Source organism: Acromyrmex echinatior, chromosome 10 (genome assembly GCF_024713525.1).
Source record: "Acromyrmex echinatior isolate Ae372 chromosome 10, ASM2471352v2, whole genome shotgun sequence".
Lineage (NCBI taxonomy): Eukaryota > Metazoa > Arthropoda > Insecta > Hymenoptera > Formicidae > Acromyrmex > Acromyrmex echinatior.
The window spans coordinates 2,444,791-2,463,864 of NC_141861.1; the positions used below are offsets into that span (position 1 = coordinate 2,444,791).

Below are 19,074 nucleotides of genomic sequence, written 5' to 3' on the forward strand. Positions count from 1 at the left end.
TTAAGTAATAAAGTCTTTATCTTCAGATAAAGACTGAAAAGCATTACTTACGTACAAATAAAAGATATAGAGTATTTATAATGTACACTAGAGATATATCAGCGAGCGTTTCATTCGACAAACATTAAAGGCGGTTGAAACCGTCATGGGAATGGAAGTCCCAGAACGCCACGGATGTCCCATGGGTTCCATGACCCCCTGACAGTATGTTAGATCGCAGTGAATTAGTTAATGCGAGTCACATGGAGCGGCGATGAATTATCGTGCCCGAGATGTATCAACAGAGCAGACGACTGCATTTTGGACAGGATCGTTTGTCCAGTTATTGGATCTTCCTTCCTGTTTAGCCGCGACGGAAAGATGAGTCACATTGTGGGCTCAACTATCCTTATCATGTTCCCTTTTCCTTCGACAGATTGCACGAATGCGTGATTTGCAAATCACATGCGTATAAAATTTTGTCGTAAGACGCAATATTAACAAAATTATTAAGCGCGATGTAATAATGAATTTGAACGATTAATAATAAATTTCGACGATTAAAATAAATACAAATTATTTATCTCTCAATTATATCTAGAAAATTAAATATTTTACAATTAATTACACATAAATTTTAACAAAGCATTAATACTTTTTGTAAATGTTTTTTGCAAAACGTTCGTGGATTTATTTTTTCGAAGAACTACCTATTGATGAAGGAAATATATATCGTGATTATTGATAGTGAGCGTTTTTACTCGGAGATTCAACAAAGAGATAAGTCTAATTAACGTCAGCTATGATGCCATTAGTCGACGGCGTTTTTAATGAATCATACAGTTCTCTCTTAGCAAATCGTGCTTTGCTACTAATTCGTCGATCATCTGTCTGAATCACAGGATATAAATTATGCAAATTTTTAGAAATAAGTTTGAATTTTTATTTTCAACTTTATCGTTAACAGAGAGAGTATAACGTATAACGATAACGTATAACGATTTGCAATAACATATTTTTCATTTAAGTATTTAATTACTTCTAGGATCGACGAGTCGTTATCGCATGAAAAAGCAAGATGGAACAGCATTTCATTCCTGTCTTCTCGATAATACGGGGACAAACAAAGCGTGCCGAAGATAACTTTTGAACCTCCTGTGCATTTGCTGATTCTGTCGGACTGAAAAATATGTGGAGTCGAATCGCTTGTCACGGTCGTTTATCTCTCAAAAAGCAGAATGTAGATATAAGCAGTACATTCATTTTGAAAATTAATGCGTAAATTTTTCTAGAAGAAAAAATTCCGTCATGCAATACAACAATAGATTTAAACAAACGACTGTAAAGAATAGATTCTAAGATTCACGCTTATCAATGGTTGATTAACGCGTGCGTATTCCTAAGAGTTTTCCGTAAAATCGCCTTTCTTACGGCTGATTCTTTTCTTTACACCGCTTACGTAGATTGTCTTTTCGAAATAAAGTCAATGGTGATAATTGCGACCAACCTTCACCGCGAGAAGCTCTAATTTTATTATACTCGACGAACACTGTAGTTATTGCAAAAGTAGTTATTTATGAGATTTTTAGAAATACAAACACAAGAGAGATAATCATAATTAGATTTAACATATAAGAGACCATAAAAAATAAATGACGTTAGATTTCTATCGACACAGACCGAGAGAACGCAACATTGCAATTTTAATTCCGATCTCAAACACGCATATATTTGTATAAGGCAATCTTTCGACAGGAATTTTGAATTCTCAAAGATCTATTATTGTAACGAATCTGGTGAGGAAATCAGGTATTTCAGTGCTGCTTAAGAAAGATCTGTAACAAAATCTTTGATGTCAAATTATTATAAAACGGATCACTCTGACTCTGACGGATCTCATAGAACGAATTAAATTTTTTATCTATTCATTCCATTAATTAACTTTTGATTCTGAGAAATTAAAACAAACATTAGCATTTATATCTTGTCCTCTTTTGATAGGAATTGATAATGCGAACTCGAATCAGACGCCGCGTCTATGTCGCTTGATAACCCTATTCACTGTTTTCGAGTTAAAAAGCGAGCAAATTAATAGAAGAGTTTCTTGCTAAATTAAAATTAATTTATGAGAATATATTTTACACGAGTATGGGTAAAGAAAAGGAATAATGTAATTTAACATTATTGTATACAATAATTCTATTTTTTATGACTAACCTAGTGTACACTTTTAGACTAACTTAAGTAAAATAGGTATATATTTAGCGAAAGTGAGAAAGAGAGTTCTAGTGCAAGAATAAAAAATAGACCTAATATTATTATAAGATATATATATATATATATTTGTGTTACAAGATATATATATATATATATATATATATATATATATATTTTTGTAATTAATTTGTAGTACTTATAAAACAATGCTCTTGAATGTCGCGTGTTTTGTGACTTATTTGTTTTCAATAATGCTATGTTTCATATTATCGACACCCACTCGCAAAGACGTAACGACTGTAATCGAGAACGAGCGGACAAGTCCAAGGCCGTCATCATCATCATCGACTAGCGATCAAACCGCAGCGCTGGTTATATCATCGTAGCGAACATCGTGTCTGCTCAAATCATCGAATTGCACACGCGATCTGATTTGCCTCGATATAAATATTATTCGTACAATTTTGAGATTGACATAAATGTCTTATTGGCTTTCATAAGTAGGTCTTACATCAGTCTTGTTACGTTATATTTAGAAATAATCATTTCATAAAGCGCATATATGATCATTTTTGGGTGCAATTCAAGTAGAAAATTGTTAAGTATTACATAATGTTCATCTATCAGTATCAAAATAGATATTCTTCGTATTTTCTTTATCACAACAATTAAGTTAGCGTTTAATTAATTTTCGATTATCTTTTTTTCATATTCTATACTGAGATTTATTAAAAATAGACTACGATCGATATACATATAAAAGAAATGAGATAAGATAGAGCAGATTAATTTTTTGCTGATAACTAAAAAATCAAACGGATTTAGGTACGAGTTTCATCGGTTGTACGCCCATGTGTTTAGCGAATTCTTCCGAGGCCTTTAATTGATTTGGATGATACGTCATTCCGCCCTCCATGTCGACCTTTTCCATGTGTCGTCTTTCGGGATCACCGGCGATCAGAACCGTCTTTCCATCGGAAGTAGGTAGATCTCTCAGCTGTTTGAGCAAGATCGTCAATCTCTCTTTCGATCCGTCCGCAAAGGCCTCCGGATTAATGGCCATAAAGCACTGTCCGAGATTAGCGACTTTGTCGCCGGACTTCCAAGGGCGGATGTTCGGCCCGAAAAAACTTCCGCTCAGGATACCGCAGAGTATCTCAACCATCAGACCCAGACCATAACCCTTGTACCCAGAACTATGTTCGTCGCCACCGAGAGGCATCAATAAAGAAGTTTTGAAAGCCTCTTCGGAATTACAGGTCACTTTTCCGTCAGGTCCGAGTGCCCAGCCCTCGGGAATGTTCTCGTTCTTCCGAATGGCCAACTCGATCTTGCCCAAGGCGACGGCGGTGGTTGCCATATCGAGAACGAACTCGTCGCCGTTGCAGGCGGCCATGCCTAAGGACAAGGGATTCGTTCCTAGAGCGGATTTCATGCTGCGTGTCGGTGCCATCAGCGGACTCGTGTTAGTGCAGGTGAAACCGATCAGTCCTTGTTCCATCGCCATCATGGTGTAGTAAGCACAGATGCCATAGTGATTAGAGCCACGTGCCGCCACCATGCCGATACCGAATTTTTTGGCCTTCTCTATGGCTTTCTCCATGCAATATTTGCCGATCACTTGACCTAACGCGTTTTTTCCATCAACGAGAGCTATCGCCTGAAAGATATGAAATGCAAAACATCTAAATATTATATAAAGTTCCTAAAGTTCTGGCGAGTCTGGAGGAATTTGAAGTCGTAATCTAGTTTCGCTTTCGTATAGTTTTCTGCAAAATTGCTTCTTTATTGAAAACGAAAAATATTTTATACGCGAAAATAAAAATATTGAAAATAAAAATATTTTATATATTCATTTAAATGAATATATACAATAGTTCAACATCTTAACATTCAGACCGTAGTGGCGTTTCGTATTTAAAGTAAAAATATTTTATACTTTCTGAGTGATACTAAGATTGCGTTTATTGCGTTTGATTTGCTAAACACGTATCACGTTCGACGCACTCAAGTGTAATCGTATTATACACGCAAGCGCACATATTTCCGATGACACCTGCAATTCTCGCGAGTAAAGATACGCTTCGAAAAGTAATTAGAGCCGTGCTAATTATTGTTCACACATTTATTACCGATCGCCAAATTACCGGCGCGTTTATCCGATAAATTATCGCGCACGTGCTTCCGACCATGCCGTGCTAGCGATTTTCGCAATGCTGTTCTAAAAGGTAATTACGATGGCAGTAATTAACGTTCGTGTTGCCAATTGTCAAATTGCCAATAGAACTTTATTCAAAAAGTTTCTGTTTTAAGGAAGATAACACAAATGATTTTATCCAGTTGAGCACAAAAATACAATAAATATTAATACAAAACAACCGCTTTACAGCGAAATTACAACTACTTAATATTTACGATTGATTGAAAACACGATAAAGGAAACATAAGATAAATGTCTTTACAGCAAAAAACGCAAATTCTATTAATCAAAGGAACGAATATCTTATTAGGTCATCAGTTGTTAAGATATGAAGGTCGATCTTACAAGAGCGGCTTCAGAGAGAAGAGAAAGAGTTATCCCATCATCATTACTGTGGAACAAGTAAACACCATTTTTATGGTATCAAATGTACAACCTTCTTATTGGCTCGAAAAACATTTACGTCATTGATGACATTCGCTGCAATCAATTGATAACGAATATCTTTATACAAATATATACGAATGGCTTGATACATTAGAAACAATTACAAAATTTCGAAACGAGTGTGACGAGTAAATTATACGATTTAACTTCTTCAGACCTGATTTTAATGAAATCATATTAAAACATTTTTTATTTCAATTTAATAAGCACTTTAATAAGTAATTCATTAAAAAATTAATTTTTTTTTCAAAATTTAGACTATTTTAATATCTCAAATGATGTCTACAGTACTAAATAATTTCAATGGATAATGTCTTCAAATCTGATGTTACATATACACAGGATCTGAAAGAATCAAGGATCCTCTTTTGTCGCGGTATTCAAATTCCACCAGCAGCACCGAGAAAAGTCTATTTTTTTTAGCTGAACTGGTGCAAAAGTTCAGCTAAAAAAAAAATAGGTTTAATGAGAGAGATCCGTGATGATGAGAGCGAACCTGAAAATCAGTGACAATCTGCGGTCGGGCGGTGGGATCGGTGATTCTGTGTTCGATGTCCTTTACGTACATGTGCATCCGGTTCATCCCATGGCTAAAATGACCTCTGTAATCCGCTATCATTAGATGATGACCGACGGCGTACGCGTCTTCTTTCGTGGTACCAGCCTTACACATACAATCCTCGATAAATCTAATGACCTCGTTCTTAGGGACGACCTTCTGGTCGTAATCCTGACTTCCGGTGGACGTCATTCCGGCGGCAACGGTGCGCGCGCGTAACAACGAACTACTCGTTAAAAGTTCCAAGAAACGACTGAGCGTAACTTTACGTATTACAGTCAACATCTCTCGCCTCTGATTCTTTCTGTCTGTCGACGATCGTACGACCTCGCTTTATCACAATTCACCTTATCGAGGACGGAGCTGATTCGCTCTATCAATCAAATGTTAAATCTTATGCATATAGTTGTCCTATCTACTGTGTCTACTTTGTGTTATCACTTATTGATCGTGGCGAGAATCAGAGATGCGGCGATTATCTTCAAATATCTCCTCGATATTCGATTTTAATAATAATAAATTGATGAGCAAAGCACTGATTGTAGACAAGAAATCGATACGACTTTTGTGTTTTTATTGCGTTTTTACGCAATAATTCTTTCGTTTTTCACTTTCTGTTCTGTGTACTGTCAAGCTTCCTTATTTCGTTTAAATTAAGCGCCAGATTGCATCAGAGAAGTCACGTGTTTGACGTTAGGTTGGTCATGATTACGTATGATGTTAGCTGTTACAGACTCAGGCGAATCGATATTCTTCACTTACAACGATTTCCTTTCATGCACAGACTTAACTTCGCAGAAGAGACTGTTGACGACACTAATGTTCTCTTCTAGGAAGAAATCACAAGGAAAAAGACTTCTGTCTATACTTCCAAATATAACGTTTGATATGTTCCACGTCCTACGTTCGCTTATACCATCGCGTCGTCGACATTGGCGTTAACTAATCACATTGACGAAACTGTAACTCTGTTGGCGGTAACTTCAAACGCCGTTATCATTGAAAAAAAATCATCGACAATAAAATTAATTGAGAACATGACAAAATATCATCTTCAAGTAAAAATTCATGCAAACCAAATATTCATTTTTTTACATTATATTTATACACATATTGCATAGAACTTGATAAGAAATAAAGATTAATCTTAAGATTGATATGCAAGATGGAGAAATATCTACTATTTTTTAATAAAATAGATTAAATAGATTATGTCGTATTACTTTTTCTACATATGTCAGATTTGCGCAGATATTCGATATTTCACAACACGATACCAATGTCGATAGATTAGAAAAAAGATGACATTTTTTTGTTATAGATTTCCTTCGAAGATTAAAAAATATGAATAATAATAGTCAATCGTAATTAACGATAATTATAGCAATATAATGAATTCCTTTTTTTCTTCACATAAAACATGCACATTTTGACGTTTAAACGTTGCAAATCGATTGCTGAACCATCTGCGATATTCGCTTCGCACGATCGATTATAATTATACATTTCTGATTCTGGAAAATTAGACCACGGATATGAATCGCGTCGCGAACAAAATACAAAAAGAAGTAGCGCGAGATCGGGTTATGTAAAAAAAGACATGTATTCTTCTCAAGATGCATACGAGATCGACACGGTCCACCCACGTCGATCACGCACGGATTGGCGTTTTACGCACCGGATATAAGGAATAGAATAAGTTCACAACAGGGCAAGTCACGCGACGTCACAATCGATTCGTCGCGTTTGTATCTATAATATTCTTCTCAATTACTCTCACACTTCAAGCTAGATTTGTAAAATCCAGCTTGAAGAAACTTTGAGACAAGATTAGGACTCATGCCATTCCTATGCAATCAAATCATTGCTGTCCATTATTCAAATGTAGTCTAAATTAATCAAGTTCTATATTATTATGTTGTCCAAGAAACACATAAAAGTCAATAAAATATCGAAATGACTTTATTTTGATTCTTAACATCAAACAGTTAAACTTTGTAACCAAAAAAATCATCATTTTGATTTTTACAAAATAAAGTAATTTTGACTTTCACTTCCTTTGGTGTGTTTCCTAAGTGATTATTGCCTTCAACGGACAATTTTTCAAACATTTGCATCAAAAATGGTATAATAATTTTTTAAAAATTCTTTTAAAAAATGCCACCTTAAATTTGCTGCCTAGTTTAGGTTAGCCTAAGCACTAATACGTCCCTGTGCGTACAATGTGTTAACAAAAACTGTCTCTGTGTCAGATCGAACCGTTATACTTCGCAAACGCATCGAACGATTGACTGTGATTCTTTAAATCAATCGCATGACGGACTGTATCATTCGCAACTGTAAAAACTTGTCGTTCGGCCACCTTGAAACTGTGGCCTTTCACTATTTTGCAAAAGTATTATAATATTATTCAGCTCTTTCAGATTTCAAATTCACGAATTATGTTGCAATTCAAGGATAGAAAGAAAGAAGAGACAAAATTACAAGTATTTGCAGTCTTCTTCAAACATTTTGCAATTTTTTTTATAAAAATGACGGAAGTTCGCTTTGATTATTTGAGTAAAAAGGCCATTGCTTCACAATTATAATATTAGGTGTTGGAATTAATTCGTAGCGTTTTACAAGTGATGGGAAGTACTTTCATTAATGTATTTTTTAATGCTCATGTGAAATAAATAACATTCTTTCATTAAAAAACGCTACGAATTAATTCCAACACCTAATAATATATCCTATTTATTTGTAAGAGAGATTCATAGATTTTATAACAATATAAAAATATGTTCACTCTCAATAAAGAAACGTTATATTTTTTAAAGTTTCTTTAATTCTAATATAATTTTATTTTTTACTATAAGATATTTTACTTAGATACACAACAAAATTATTTTTAAAGAACGTGACGCATTAATTGCATGTGTTTCAGAATGCAATTTGCAACGTTATCGTGGAATTAATCGGTAATTACGTTTCCACCGCTCGAAATATTTGAGCGAGATAAGAAAGTAATTTTTCGGTTAATTCCGATACGACAGTATGAGTGGCCATAATCGCTCCAGGCGATTCTCGTCATTTTCGTCCCAGAACTTTCGTAATCCCAAACAGTAATTAATCTCTTTTTACAAAACTGTTATCGCCACAAGAGGCGATTCTAGCTTTCGTCGTTTTTGTAAACGACCGACATTGTACGTGACATGTGCAAGGACGTGTTATCGTGGAATTCTAATCATAGCGATATAATTGACTTATTATTTTTCGTTCTCGTTGGGTGCTTATCTCGTTCGCGAAAACGAGACGTTCTGTAAGAATGTTAATACGCGACCATAGATAATAAGTGAGCCCGTTGTTATGTAATATTAACAAATTGGAGTAAGAGGGAGTAAGTTTGATATAGAGATTTTAATTAGAGATCTAATCGACGAGGTGATTAGATTAGTTAGCGTATTGATAGTGTGAGTTTTGATGACTGCGTATAGAATATTATGTAACTGCATATCGCGCATGGAAATATAATATCATTAACCTAATTATTAATCATGAATATTTATTTATTATAATTGTTGTCACAAAGAATTTTACAATTATATTTCCGTGAAAGAACATCTGAAGCAGTCGTACAACACGTGCATATCTCACGTCAAAATCAAATCGAGGCGGTTTGCCAGTGATTCATATACCGCGGCATACATTTGTGAGATTACATCATAAATATTTAATTTCATAAACATGATTACGAGTTAAGCAGTGAATTAGCTAGAAGAAAACATTATGCGACGATTCAGAATATTAATTTACAAAAAAAAAGAATACAATCTTAACGTGATGAAAAACATGTTCTTTGCTTTTTATCAAATTTAATTGATCAAATTAAGAAGTAAATAATTTAATAAGATAAATATTGAAGTGCATATGATGGAACACAAATCATTGTTTTTCACTATCAATATAATCAAAAATATTTTGCAAATCGATATAACGTTAATTGATAGATAAATTATACGAGCGAGAATAAATGTTTTGATCTGAAGCATATTTAAGGATGCACGTAAGGATTTATGGCGTAACGTCAGCTTTAATCACCGATGTCCTGTCTTCTCCCAATAACTCTCATTTAATTATAAACACGCATTACGATTATCGAGATTACTCACGTGAGTTACAAATTATAGGTGTCGAATTTTAATCAAATAACTTTTAATCGCTCAAGTGTCGATCACATGCAAAGTAGCATGACGAGAGTAACGCGATTGACAGGATAGATGGAATTATCGTAATCATTCACGGATCGACAGAACGATTAGAAAAAAGCATTCAGAAAATACAGAAAAACCGTAGAAAAACAAGCTTTTCGAGAGAATGTCTTTTCTTACGACGAATATGCTTCATATCTTTGCTAATTTCGAAAGACATATTTTCTTTTCTTTTAATTCTACTTTTAGCAATTTTATTCTACATAAAATCGGAATGACGTAATAGGTATAAAGAAAATAGGAAGATTATCTCGAGGGTTATAAAATTTCCTTAAACACATCATTCGCGCGTTATGAAAGACACGTCTATAGTCTTATATGAGTACTTTGTTTCTGAACGAGTACAATAAAGTAAATTGCTCTTTACATTAAGAGGCGAGATACGATAAGCGTGCTCGCAATTTAACAGTAATACATGCAGGCTATATTAATAATAGGCGTCTTTAAATCATGTAATTTACATAATTGTTCAATTCCTCTTAAAGAACACAATCTTTACACTCAAAAGATTCTTACTTGTTAACAAAAATTGTATTTGCGATTTTAAAACGTCTTCACGAAAAATTACAATTTCGCAATTTATTTTATCATCGCTGCTCTCATTTTTCTAACAATTTCTATCAGGTCGTAATTCAAAATATCAGTTTTATTAGACTATGAGGAAACGGGCGGGAATCTACAGGTGTTGCATCTGCGACTAAGACTAATTCTACAATGTGCTCTTTGTTTCCTGTTTCTTGCTGTTTGTCTCTGTTTGTCTCTTGCCTTTTTGGCTAATAAGATAAGAGACAAACAGCAAGAAACAGAAAACAAAAAGCACATTGTAGAATTAGCCTAAGGTGCCGAGTTCACGAAGAGCGTGCATATGCGAAAAATTTTGCAAGTTACATACACCAGCACATACATGGGATGACGAATGGCGGTTAGAATTACATGATTGTACGGGGTGCTCCATAGCGATGCGTTCGAGATCACGATGCATTGTCATCTCGTTTGAAAGCACGCGGAAAGTCTGAAAATCCCAGGCAGACTTGGCAGGCAGTGCGACAAGCGATCTCGCGGATCTTCTCTACTGACTCGTTGCAAAATAGAAAAGAGAGCAGATGGAAATAGAGAGTGGCATTAGAATCTGTGACCCTTTTCGCAACAGCTGGACAAACTTCGCAATCTCAGATTGAATTTAATTAAATTTCATTGATCTCGGTTACGTGAAAATATTTTTGTTATTCCATTTCAGCGTTGCAGATTGAAATTTTAAACATGTCTACGTAAATAAAAGCGTGTTGTAAATAATTTACATTTCATTAAAATATATTAACTTGTAATATACATTTAATTTGTAATATACATTATTAAAAAAAAAAATTCCGATTTAGCAATATAAATTTATGCAAAAAAATATAATTAAAAATCAACTTTGGAGTAATCAGCGAATTAAAGAATGTCGATATGCAAAATTTTGCGAATGATACAAATATATATATGTATATATATATGTGTATATATATATATATATATATATATATCTACTTGTGTCGCACATTAGATTAAATAATAAGATTTCTCTGATAAAGGATATATGATATGCATTCGCTGTGAAACTACATCCGTAGTATCAAGCTGATCGGAAATGCTGTCATTTCAACTTTCTAAACATTATACTGACTTCTCGCAATTATTACTTTACTAATGTATTTATATCATGCATAATATCGTAAAAAAAACATAATATTATAAATATTAATGTAAAATTTCATGCATATATTAAAATATAAAAAATGCAATCGCGAATGAAAATTTAACCCATTTGTATATATTAATCCACTCTCAAAATATTAAAATATTAAAAACTCATTAATAACATACAGATAAAAAATTATGCATATTTTATTACAGTTATTTATGATCCGATCGCAGAAAAGCAATGCATCTCTTTTTTTGTGTTCATTGTAAATATAGGTTCGACGCACATCAGTGGGATTTTTCATTGCAATAATCGAGTATACATTTCTATTGGGTCATGCACTTCCGCTGCTGATGTACGAGTCGACGATCATCGCATTGTAAGAAAGCGCGAGGATGCACGCGAGAAAGTCAAGCACGTGCTACTGGCATACAGGTTCATTCAAAACATATTTTATCGATTTTGCGAACGTGTCTATGAGTAAAATATGACTACTCAAATCATCCTGCACATAAATATAAAGTTTGCTACTCGAAAAATTATACGGTTACTTGAATACGAAATAAGAACTTCGAGAAAGAAGACATATTGTTGCGCGAGCTCAGCGTTCATTAATATATGGAAAAAATATCGGTATAAATTAGTATAAAAAATATTCTAATTTAAAGAAGGATAAATAAAGTGGAACATACCGACAGCTCTTATAAATTTTTCGAACATTATGAAAACAAATGCATACTGACAGAATTACGAGCTTAATATATTATTATAAACATTAAAAAACAAACGTTAAAAAATTTTTATGTTGAATTTTAGCTACTCGATTATAAACTCGATTATGAATAGCTACCAGTATTTTCTTAATTGCTGCTTTTTTAGAAAAAATATATATAAGAAGTTTTGAGAGCATTTTTGAATCACTCGGTAGGAGATTCGCAATGGAAGAGGACTATTTGTGACTACTAGCGGCATTTCGGCCAAAAATAGACAAAGATATAGGTTTTCAACCCTTGCAATGCGTCATCATTGGCAAGATTTACTACTCTAAGATTCCCTCTTTCCCGTCTCCTCTCCCAACAATAAAAATATTGCAACAATATATTTCAAGTCCCGTTCAGAAATAATAAAGGTATTCTAGACTTTGCCAAGAGAGAGCCAGGAGTATATTCGATTTCATTCACGGGCAGAAATTTATCTGTCAGAAACGCATCCTGGTGAAAAGTTTCCTTACCTCGATTATTGATATTTCTTATCAATATTCTTTCGGTAATAAATCATAAGTAAAAACACTAATTTTATTGTGGCTGATGAATAATTTATGAGCATCCAAAGATCGGCGAAACGAATGTTAACAGCCGCGCTGAAAAGCGCGACTCTCGCGTTTACGATTTTAGCGACAGTTGAAAAAAGCTATGTCTAAGATTTATAGTGTTTTTCTAATGCATTGCCATGTTCGAAAGTAGAAAATTCAAGATTAAAAAAAGGAATGAAAAATGCATTTTGAAAACAAGACGAGAAATAATATTCTCGTGACTATCTCAATAATTGTTTAATTCTTCACTTGCAATCTGAGTCTTTTTTGCACAAGCAAAATTTCTCTCAAGTTTTTTCAAAATAAAAGAGGGCAGAATGTTCTCTCAAAATAACTTGTTAAAAAAATTATAGTAATATAATAGAGATGTTGAAAAGTAACTCTGAATTTTTCTACATTTTTGAAAGCTTAGAATAGTAAAAAACGATTTGAACGAAGGGAATAAAATATGATTGTAGATAAAGATTTGATTCTATTATTTTCAAGTTGTACGCGAAACATTCAAAATAAATGTTTATCTCGATATTTTAATAGGATCTGCAGATCATGTACTTCTCATAAAGTCAACATATAATTAGTGATATTTAACGGTTTTATATAAAAAGTTGATCCTCGTGACATTTCTTGAGGATTATTAGTATTACCAAAATATTAACATTTTTGTAACATAATTATTTACGAGGATAATTACAGACTTGTTGAAAAATCATGTAAATTATGATTTTAAATATTATGAAACACATTGCTTATTTACAATTAGACAAAACAATGAGGAAAACAAAGAGATTCAGATTTAAAAAAAACAAAATATCTCTTCTATAAATAATTAATAATTACTTCCTGATACGTAATTTTGTAATTCTTTTTAAGTGACTTTTTAAGTATCGTCTCTCGTTCGACTCGTCTGCGCATAAACTTATCAATATCTCATAATTTAATCCTGTTACAATGCGGATAAATTTGATAATCGCATCCGTCGTTCCCAGAAAGAAATTTGTCTTTAATTTACTAAACCAACAATATACCTAATTTAAACTTTATGTAATAAAATTACGTAATACTTGGAATCATGTTGCTTCTTCTTCGTATAATCAAAAGTTATTTCTAAAAATTAATTGTACGTATAAAAGTTATATTGTATTAAAAATTCAAAAATTAACAGCTATACGCTCATTCTCCATCTTTCAAAGAACATGCTTCTATAAATTTCTTCGTTCTACAAGTTTTCTACTATTTTTTCAAAAGTTTTATCCAGATAACAAAATAAAACCTCGTGAATTTTCGCAACCGTCAGATAAAATTATACATTAAATGATAGTCGTTAATATTAACTTATAATCAACAATCATGAAATCCAAACGGATACTTACCAAAGTGTTCTGATATCCCAGTCCATACTCCTCGTTTTCTCTTCGACTGGAAGATGCCATTTTAACTTGTTATTTCACGAGAATGATTAATTTGAAAATTGTTTAATCCCCGAAGAAAATTGCTTCTAAAAAAAGGTGGTGAGAAGGCAAGAACGGTTGGGAAAAAGAGGAAAGATGAGTGTGGGAAGAATCGCAGATGAATCTAGCGTATTTTTCCGAAAAACTGTGTCTCTGATGGACGGAAATTCAAAAAAGATGAAGAAAGTTTGATCCACGATTAGTTTGTCAAAGGCACCGGATCTTCTTCTTTTTCTTCTTCGTTCTTTCTCTTTATAACGGCGGCAATTCATCGATGACACTCTTCACTTTGGATACACAACAAATCAGCGTCATAAACGTTTCTATTTTTCTTTCGAGAATTTCGAAGGTCTCATTTTTAATCGAGTGTCAAGATTTGCGATAATCAACAACAAAATCGCATGAAGAATCGAATGAAAGGTCAATGCAAAAAAATTCTTCAAAATAAAACTCTGGCATACAAAAATGCCAAATATTATTGTTTAGTATTATATAAGAATTGTCAATTATTGGTCGGATTACAATTCGTATTGTAGTACAGAACAGAATTGTAGTAGGAACCAGTTGTTGGAGCAATTCGTTTATACGTACTTCTCTTCGACAACTTCCAATCGACTTCCAATCGTTAACTTCGCAAGTTATTGCATCGATAAGATCACGCTCCAAAAATGAAAACCCTGTCACTTGCGAATATTTTAAGTTATTGACTCATATACAAATATTTTCAAATTGTTAACCACGCGACGAAAAGCATCAAATCGAATTGAACTTCTTGCGCATGCAAGATTTAAATCGCAAAGACGACGCGCTTTCGAAGAAAACGCGCGAAAAGCGCTATAATGATCACGTGGACGTCGTCGGTAGCTTTCGCAGTGCGAGAACAACCACGAGCAAAAGATAAAGAAAAGCTGAAAATATCGTCCAGTCACTGTTCAAACACCGGTCTGTGCAGCGCGATCGGCCAGCAAACGCGACGAATTCGAATCGTGTGAATCCCGATGACACGGATTAAAAAATATCAAATCCAATGGTTGAACCTGCGCGAACGTTTCTCGATCGACTCAAAACGTTATTCTTCGAACAAAATGGACTTTCAAACTAATAAATATTGACGTCGAGGACGTTTTGCGAGCCAAATAAGCTCGTCATGATAGTGGCACGCGAATAATGTAACTCAGCGTTATCGCTCTGCGCGAACGAAGTTAAAAAGTCTCTATTTCACTTCCAAACACTGAGAAAAATTTCCGATTGAAAATGAACGAATCAGAAAATTACAATCATATCAATCAGAGTTCTGGTTATTTCAACTCAAGAATTCAACCAGAAAATTTTGGTTTGGTTCCATTTTAAACCAGGATTCCAATTAACGCAGCCAGAAACTGTTCTTCCAGTATGAAGTATTTCGCGAAATTCTGTTTGGACGAAGATCCCAAAATGTGGACACTTTCAGACAGACGTATATGTGACAGTCGTTAAACTATCTAAGGTCGTAAAACTATAACACACTCTCTGGGAGATATTTTATTTTAAAAAAATCCGTATCTCCGAAATGACCGATTCGAAGGAGAGAAGATTGGGCGAAATTATCTTCCAAAGACGTCGCCTGGAGCTTCGAGTCGCTCGTGTGAGGAAACGATAATATCACCCGGATCCGCGAACGTGGTTTACCTCGCGGAGTGCGGGGCTTTTCAGTCAAGGATCGTCGATCGTTGCGACTGCGGCGCGAAATCGCTTGTGACGGCGAGACGCAGCGAGCGCGCGCTTCGCGAGCGCCTCTGACTGCCCGGCTGGACGGTCGTGAGCCGACTGATAGGTGTATGAATGAAGCGGCTGAGATTTCAGTCACTCTCTGTATTTGCAGGAAATTCAAAATCCTACATCGGCGGCAGACGGCGACGGCGGCGAAGACGATAGTGGGTGTCGCCGCCGTCTGCTTCTTTTATACGATCGATTCCTCGGATTCGCGCGACGCTCGCTGACGTAAAATCGCGCAACGAGTTGCCGCGCTCTCGCACATTTTCGCAACGAAATTTCGACGCGGTTTTGCTGCTTGTGGGAAACGCAGAGATCACGTGGATTTTGCGGATTTCCAGCGGATTACGCGATCTTTATTCTATCGACGAGGAAAGAAACTTTATCGTACGAATATGTAAAATCAGTACGTGATTATCGTTAATTTTACTGCACGGGAAGAATTTTCTTCTAAAATTTATTTTGAAAATATGATAGTTGTGGTATAATAGAATATTTTAAAGATTTTTACACTTCAATAAAATTAATCAAACTTATTTTATACCTTATTTTATACCTTATTGTAATTTTATTAATAAATGAGAGAATTTACATTAAAATTCTTCGAAATATAATATTATCCCACGACAATCATATTTTCAGGATGAACTCTAAGAAAAAATTCTCTCCGTGTAGTTAATAATCTTACATTTTCTTAGAAATAATCTCTCTGAATTCTTCGAAGTATAGAATCTCATTCTGAAGAGTGAAAATTAAGCCAATCTTAAACAAGAGTGGCTCAATTTTCAATCTTGAAGGGTGTGAGATTTCATTATTCAAAGTGACATTCTAAAAGCTTTATAGAAGGAATTTTATAAAAAAATTAATTCTACGATAAGCACCATGCGAATCGCTTCGATCTTTTGCGCCGCCACTGCCGATAAAATCATAATTGACGGTTCAAGATAGTACCAGATTGTACTACAAATCGTAACTACAGCCTTATACTGTCAAACGTTTCTTCTATAAACACGACGACTGATAATATTAGCGAAAGACTCGAGCGACTTGCGCGACGACAAGAATAAACATCGTCCGTATCAACTTGAAAGCGGGAAAACGAGATTGACATTTCCCCGTGAATGTTTAATTCGACGAAAAGAGCGTAGTTTGACTTTATCAAAGACGCGAGAATCTCAACTTCAACGTAAGATATCTAATGAGTCAGGTTGTGGGCGATGACCTTTTCCTTTTCCACATGCCTTCGTCGTTTCGCTCGCAATTGATTTAAAATTTCAATAGTGCAAAAAGTATTCGTACAAGAAAGATTTCTTTAAAAGAAATTTTAAAAAGTAAACATTAATTTGCAATTAAAAAAGCATAAAATAGAGAGAGAGAGAGAGAGAGAGAGAGAGAGAGAGAGAGAGAGAGAGAGTATATATTTTTCTAAATGATTTTAGCTAAAAATATGTGTAATAATTGAAACATTATTAATAGAATGCGGATATTTATTGCAAAATATTTAACTGAATATTAACAATTGGATAGTTTTAACAGATCGCAGTTGTTCGTTAACGAGTTTATTATATTAATATTAAAAAGTAAAAAGATTAAGATTGCCATCTGTAAATATGCAATTTATGCAAAATATGTATTTTATGCAAAATATTCAATTAAGCATTTTGCATAAATATCCACAGTCTAATTATTAAAAATAAACAAAAATAAAAAGTTTTCTTATGTAGACAAAAATTCGTACAGTCGAGAAATTTAGTTTGTAAAATTATGTACATGCAAATCTGTTTTGTTTGTATTAAGGCAACCTCATTACATAAAATTGCTAATTAATATTTATTTTCTGTAGATCAGGTTTTTTTTAAATAAAAATTTCTCTCGAATACGTTTTGCATTCACTGTAGTGAACGTTATACATACAAAATATGAGTGGTTAGCCTTGACCATCGCGAATTCGCCGAACAATTCGCGAACGTATGTCGATTGATGGAAGAATAGTACTAATTGACTATCAAAGGGATGCGATAATTTTGCCTTTCACATAATGTTTTCGAGGACGTCGACGATACTTCCGATCGCGATCAGATGATTGAAGATATGAATAGTGAGAATATAATACCCGATAGCGATCGATCACGCTCTGCTTCCTCAATTAGGAAGGTATTTCAAATTATTTCTGTGTATATCGAGTTTTTTTACGCGATACATATAAATCTACATGAAATATTAATGCCCGTTTTCATCAAGATAGATTATATCAAGTTTGCTCGTTATAATTTCCACCAAGATCTCCCAAGTAGATCAACTTTAATCTTGCCTCAACTTATTGTTCGTCTTTTTGAATCTTAAAAATCAGATTATTTTTATTTTCAACGACATACTGTTAATAAGATTATATCCTACATAAAATAATTTAAAATGTTATTAAAATTAATTTAAGTTGATAGAAAACCAAGTATAAACTAAATTAATAACATTTTACATAAAATTATAATATATATAAGGTATATGAATTTCTTATCAACAATATACGATATCATTGAAAATAAAAATAATCTGATTTTACTTAATGTGACAGCGAATATATTATAATTTATAATTATATTATAATTTATGATCATACGTATTTATGATCATACGTATTATGTAGAATATATAATAAAGTTTTGCATAATTTATATCACGATAGCAAAAAGAACCAAATATTTCTTCGTATTCGTACGAACTATGCTACTTTGGAATTAAAGGTTTTCCTTCTATACATATACACGTTTATCGTGCACCTGCATCGCGTGTAATTTTTTTCTATATTTTATGAAGCAATTGACATCGCATTTGATTAAACAAACCTTCCTCTTCCTCAATAAGAACGACCCTGAATTTTTGAACTTTAGCAACGCAGAAATTACTTATCGTCGAATATGCATAATTTTCGATCTAATGAAATCGACGTTATTACGAACCGCGGAGCGGAAGGCGTCGGGACATAAATATTTATGAATGACTGATATTTTTTAGACATGTAATCAATGTAAAATCTGAAGGGGAATCCACAGTAAAAATATGTGGTTTGCGGATCACCGTTGTTCAGCGCAACACCCGTTTTTATGACGCTGAAAAAACGTGAAGTGACTCATACAATATTCTTAACGACTTCAAGACAATTTGACATGGTGCTATTGGCGAAGGAAATTATGACAATTATGACAATTGCGTAGAATATAATTACTTT

The 19,074-nt window shown here is 33.7% G+C and overlaps 2 protein-coding genes across 4 annotated transcripts in view; both read right to left on the reverse strand.

The window, feature by feature from the left end:
- Positions 1-19,029, reverse strand: part of ClC-a (chloride channel protein 2) — a 37,751-nt gene extending 18,722 nt beyond the window's left edge. For 2 of the 3 annotated variants that reach the window (XM_087410431.1, XM_011067437.2), the window contains exon 1: positions 14,019-19,029. Coding sequence is in view for 2 of the 3 variants with exons in the window: in XM_011067437.2 (XP_011065739.1) it covers positions 14,019-14,078 (60 nt within the window). In the remaining variant the exon portion in view is untranslated. The remainder of the gene's footprint in view (positions 1-14,018) is intronic. The other variant, XM_087410430.1, reaches the window with a different exon arrangement.
- On the reverse strand, positions 2,161-7,908 carry LOC105152893 (Malate dehydrogenase). Its single transcript, XM_011067434.2, has 2 exons — positions 5,340-7,908; positions 2,161-3,856 (listed from the first exon to the last, which is right to left on the reverse strand). Exons 1-2 carry the CDS (start codon positions 5,685-5,687, stop codon positions 3,008-3,010), a joined length of 1,197 nt encoding a protein of 398 aa, XP_011065736.1. The 5' UTR covers positions 5,688-7,908; the 3' UTR covers positions 2,161-3,007.
- Positions 19,030-19,074: the final 45 nt, after the last annotated feature.

Excerpts from the sequence above, each read along its gene's own strand:
- LOC105152893 (XM_011067434.2), bottom strand. The coding sequence starts at position 5,687 with ATGTTGACTGTAATACGTAAAGTTACGCTCAGTCGTTTCTTGGAACTT. Across the intron at positions 3,857-5,339 it reads AGATTGTCACTGATTTTCAG|GCGATAGCTCTCGTTGATGG; the intron begins GTTCGCTCTCAT and ends CATATCTTTCAG.